This window comes from Anoplophora glabripennis, unplaced genomic scaffold (assembly GCF_000390285.2).
Source record: "Anoplophora glabripennis isolate ALB-LARVAE unplaced genomic scaffold, Agla_2.0 scaffold195, whole genome shotgun sequence".
NCBI classification, from domain to species: Eukaryota; Metazoa; Arthropoda; class Insecta; order Coleoptera; family Cerambycidae; genus Anoplophora; species Anoplophora glabripennis.
Window position 1 is genome coordinate 460,627 of NW_019416334.1, and position 5,301 is coordinate 465,927.

General features: G+C 32.6%; 1 protein-coding gene across 8 annotated transcripts in view; it reads left to right on the forward strand.

The window, feature by feature from the left end:
- LOC108904739 (protein lingerer) overlaps positions 1–5,301 on the forward strand; it is a 46,996-nt gene that overhangs the window by 17,990 nt on the left and 23,705 nt on the right. For all 8 annotated transcript variants that reach the window (XM_018707400.2, XM_018707406.2, XM_018707405.2 and 5 more), the window contains exons 6-7: positions 3,769–4,044; positions 4,102–4,335. In XM_018707400.2, the coding sequence (XP_018562916.1) occupies positions 3,769–4,044; positions 4,102–4,335 (510 nt within the window). The remainder of the gene's footprint in view (positions 1–3,768; positions 4,045–4,101; positions 4,336–5,301) is intronic.

Consider the following 5,301-nt stretch of genomic DNA (forward strand, 5'->3'; position numbering starts at 1 on the left):
CATTTGAAAAAATTTAGGGGATAGCACCCCCACTTAGGGGGTTGAAGATTTTGGTATGCTTTTTGAGCCAAAAGTTGCCCCCCTCAGAAACAAATTTGACCTGTTTTTGGATTTTGCCGAAAAATTCTTTACTACCCTGTAATGCCTTGCGGTACGTTTCCGATGGGCTACCCTGTATAAATAAGGCAATATTTTTTGAATAATGAAAAATACGTTTTCAACTTTTACCATACATTATTAAAAAAATACGCATTCTAAACCGGTCTAACTTCAGGATCGTATGAAAAACACTAAAACAAAACTAATTGTAAAGGGTCTGCGATTAATTTTAATTCTGATGGAAGTGGTACAGCATTTACTGCTCATTTTTCCTTAAAAAATATGAGCAACCCATCTGTTTTTGACGATAACTTCTTCAATTTTGCTCTAATTAACTTTTATAAATGCTATGTTGAAGGTCTTTTTGAGTACTGCAAAAAACTCCAGGAGCGTTATATACGTAAAATTAATCCTTTTTCCGTTATTTGACGTTGAATACATCGATTTGAGTATTCCCCCAAAACAAGTCCCCTTCCACTAACCATATTTCGCTTTGTATAGGACGTACAACACTTTTCAAAAGACTATTTTCTTTGTTTATAAGCTACATTTTTGTTCATTACAATTTTTTTAATAAAATGGGTAGTTTTTGAGTTATTTGCGAAAAATACTTTGAAAAAGTGTTTTTTTCACTCAAAATTTCAAGTTTTCAATCGTGAATAACTAAAATATTGATTTCTCGAAAAAATTCTTCGAATATTTTTTGAATTTTTGCTCAAAATTTGATTCTCTATTGATTTCCAGCATTATTTTTGAAAAAAAAATTTTCACCCCTGAGAAGGGGTGTCAACCCCAAACAGGGTGGAAGCGTCAATCGGCGCTATGTCACTGATGTTCATTGACCTTTTCTCTAACTATCTGCAAAATTTCAAGTCGATCGGTTCAGTTTCAAAGAATTCGGAGGTGAAAAGCTTCAATGACTACTATAATGAATTTTGCTAATATTCCCAAAAGAGGGTAACTGCATTGAAATTTATTACAAATATGTTTTGAGAGAAACTGACTGGTCTAGTTTGATTAATGTTTGAACAAATTGTAAAGGATATGCTTCAAACCAAGAATGTTTTATTACGATTTTAAGGTTAGGATTTTCTCGCATGCCTACTTTTCAATTTTTACACAGAACATGCTCTTCCTACTCCAAGTGGTACCTACTAGGATTCATTATTCTTATTTTTTAAACATCCNGATATGCACATCTACCTTATTATCTGAGTTTGAGACTTCCTCCATGGCGTCAAAAAAGGCTGCTTCCACGTCACTGTTAGGAACACTTTTGTTTTCGCAACAAATTAGAGAAGAACGATCTTCGGAAACCTTAACATAGGAACAGTATTTTGCACAACTAAAATGGAATACATTGTCGCAGTTTCTGCATTTAATTCCATTTACTAATTTTGATTTACAGCGTTTACATGTGAGAGCGTTTTCACTGCCGTCCGCACCGAACGACATGATATCGAAGTGTGAATAACTAACATAAAGACTGATTTTAAATCTGGTTAGTCTGACTCTGATTAGATCTGCGTAAAATGTCAAATACTAAAAATAAAGTAACCTACCTGACCTCGTTTGTTTTTTTTTTAAAGAAATTTTATTGTTAATTCATAATAAATATTGTTTATCAACCAATTGTGCATTTTAATGAAATATTTGAAGAATGTTCCTACATATACATAAGTATTTATTATAATATTTCGTTTGTTCATAATTTTCGAGATGAAAGAAATAATAAAAAACCATATGATGCGTTTTGAGAAAAAAAAAAGTCACGCGACGGACTCGAGCCAGCGATCTCGTGACTGTCAGTCCCGAACGCTACTAATTAGGCCACGCTCCCAATTGAAGAATGTGTCACATCTAGTGGATTTAGCTGTCAGGTAAAACTTCAAAATCGATTATCTCGGTAATTTATGAACGTTGTGTCGAACTACTTCGAAAAATTCTTATTCAAGGTCCAAACTACACGTACCATAAATATCAAAAATTACAAAAATCCGACTACCTTACCTTCTCCTTGTAAGTATAATCCTGAAACCCCGGGATTAGAAATAGGGGCTAGGATCGAATTCCCTACTGGTGATTCACATATTTTGTTTACATCATATCTACATTTCTGGTTAATTGTTACTTTTAAATTACCGATATCCGATATGAGAATATCAAATATTCCATGTAAAGTTTAATTAAACTAAAAAACACCCAAACAATCAGTTGGCTGTAACTGGTGACTTTCTGTAAAAAATTAAAGTAAATTTTTTGGAATTGTGCATTTTTAGCAGCATGGAGCAAAGATATCTTTTTTAAGGTAATTAAAATGACGCTGCAAAAAACGTATTGTTTTCCTCAATATCTCTGTTTTAATATGAAAACATATTCATATTCAACTACCCCTATACTAAATTTCATTGAAATATTATTAAAAGTGACCGAGTTATCTTAAAAAAATAAATAAATAACAATTTCTTTGTAAATGATAACTGTTTAAGAGTAAAATTGTATAAAGGCAACTTTATCTAAATCGGTTTATTTTGACCCAAGGTGATTTAACATCCTTAAAAACATATATTTCAAAAAAACAACTTGTACATTTCAAATATTTGGTGCTAATAATAATAATATTTATTAATCCTTTGACATGTAAAAATGTATAAGACAGATCAATGTACAGAGACAAATACAATACTTATATTTATACACATATCTCTGATTACAAATTGTCGTTTAAATATTCATCAATGCTGTAATAGCATGAGTAGCAATTCTTTAATTAATTTTTTAAACATTCCCTTATCTTTAGACGTATAGGATGTGTGAAAATTTGATGCCCTGGTACATAGCAGACATTTCAAATTTTGTAGTTTTATGCTTTAGAACACTCAATAAACCGCTATTCCGCGTGGAATATTCATGATAACGAGAGTTTTTACTAAAATGACTAATATTCTCTTTAACATATATTAATATTTTATAGATGTCGATGCAGGGAACCATCAATATTTTGTTTTCCGCAAATAAATTTCTGCATGTTTCACGAGAATTAATGCCAAATATTTTCCTAAAGATCCGTTTCTGGGCCACGAATATTCGATTACTGCTGACTCCACAAAATTACGTTATAAGAAATATGACGGTATACTAAGCTGTATATACATTTAGTAGTGCACACAGCGGCATAGTATTCTTAACACGAGAAATTGCGTAGAACGATTTATTGAGTGTCCTACTGAGGACATCCACATGTTCATGCCACTTTAATTGATAATCAAGATGAAACTTAGTGCTTTCCGAAGAATGTAAAATAAAGTTATTAAGTTATTTCTTTAAGTTTTAATATTAGGGAGTCCATTTTTCAGAATCGGAATCAGTCCTGGTACTTCAGGAACAAAAATTTTAACCCCAGGATTCTGATCCTGAAATATATATAAAAAAAAAAAACAGTAAACAGTTTCTTTGTTAAATAAATATTCTGTTGACTCATTTTTCATGTTTCCAAGTAAGGTTTTCTTCTGTTTTGGGATTAATTCCAAAATTAGGAACCTACAAAATGCCAGTATCCTGGAATTTTAATTCCCAGGAGCCTGAACTTTCTAATATCAACCAAATCAACTCGTTTTTGAAGATTATTTTCGAGAATTTTATCATGGTTCTTTTTTTGTAATTCCCCAGATACCTGCTAGTGCCGTAGAGATGCCTGGCGACTTGAACAGCATCGGATACTTAGACGTGCAATTCGGGGCAATGGACCTCATCGATCCCAACGCATCTTTCGAGGGCAATATAGACGGCAAGTACGGCAATACCCAGTCGAACAACATCGACACGCCTGCCGCTACGCCTGCAAGCAACTTGGATCTCAGTACCTCTAACCAGAATTCGAACCTGGATGCATACTCTCCTAAGAACAATACACAAAGCAGTATTAGCTCTGCGTTGTCACAGAGCGTAAGTTCGTATACGGTTCGGTGCTTGGGGAGAGTACATTTTTTTTTTCCTTTCCAGCTGTCGAACACTGATAGCATTCCACAGCCGACCAGCGAGCATCTGACGGGAAGTTACAACACCGCGCCGAGGAGCACGCAAGTTAGCTCGACGACGGTGCCGGTTTCGGTGGGGTCGTCGGGTCTGGAGCTGTCCAAGCAGCCGGAGAGTCACTCGTACTCGCAGTCGTCCACGTACAATTCCTATCAGTCCAAGCCGAACACTTACAACTCCTCGAGTTACAGTGCCACTCAGGTAAATCTGAATCAGTTAAATTGTTTTTTTTTTTTTTTCATGATATTTATTGAGATTATCCAAGATAATGAAACATTATGGTGTAACATAAATTCTATAGGTGAGAATATTTAAAAATAAGTTTTGTTCATGTAAATTTATCATTTTTTGTTTTTGAGATTTAGTGAGAAGTTACACTTATTATTATTTTTTTAATAGTACAGTCATTGAAGCTGAAAATCAGCTGTAACTTCTGAATTCTTTGAAACTGCGTGGACTTGCATGAAAATTTAGAATAAGGCTCAAGTTCAAAAGTGACATAAGCCTGATCGACGCTTTTTGTTTTGTAGGGGTAAAAACTACCCCTAAGTGAAAAAAATTGAAAAAATTAAGTTTTAACCATTTTATTTATAAAAATCTTGTTCAAGCACAAAGATTAAATAATGTTCCATGTTCTCGAACATGTTTTATGATATATTTGATATTTTCGACCCTTTATTTAACCCTTCAAAACTACCCCTATGCAAAAAATAATGATAAAAAATTACTTTTTATAGATTTGGAATTATTAAATCGTGCAATTATTTAAAATAAAAGTTACCTTATAGCTAATAAAAGAATTTTTCCCTCTTAACCCCTAAAAACCACCCCTGGATTGACGAAAATGATAAAAAATTACTTTTTAAAAGCTTGGAATGCTTTAACGGTGCAATTATTTAAAATAAAAATTCCCTCATTGCTTATGAAAGAATTTGTATCTCATAACACTTTTCAACCCTTATAAATCACCCCTGTGCTAAAAATATGATAAAAAAATACATTTTAAATCTTGGAATGCTATAATTGTGCAATAATTTAAAATAAAAATTCCCTTATATTGTTTATGAAAGAATATTTTACTTTTGCCATTTTCAACTCTTATAAACTACCCTTTTACCAATATTAATGTAAAATATTTTTATTATAATCGATTTTTAAATATAATCA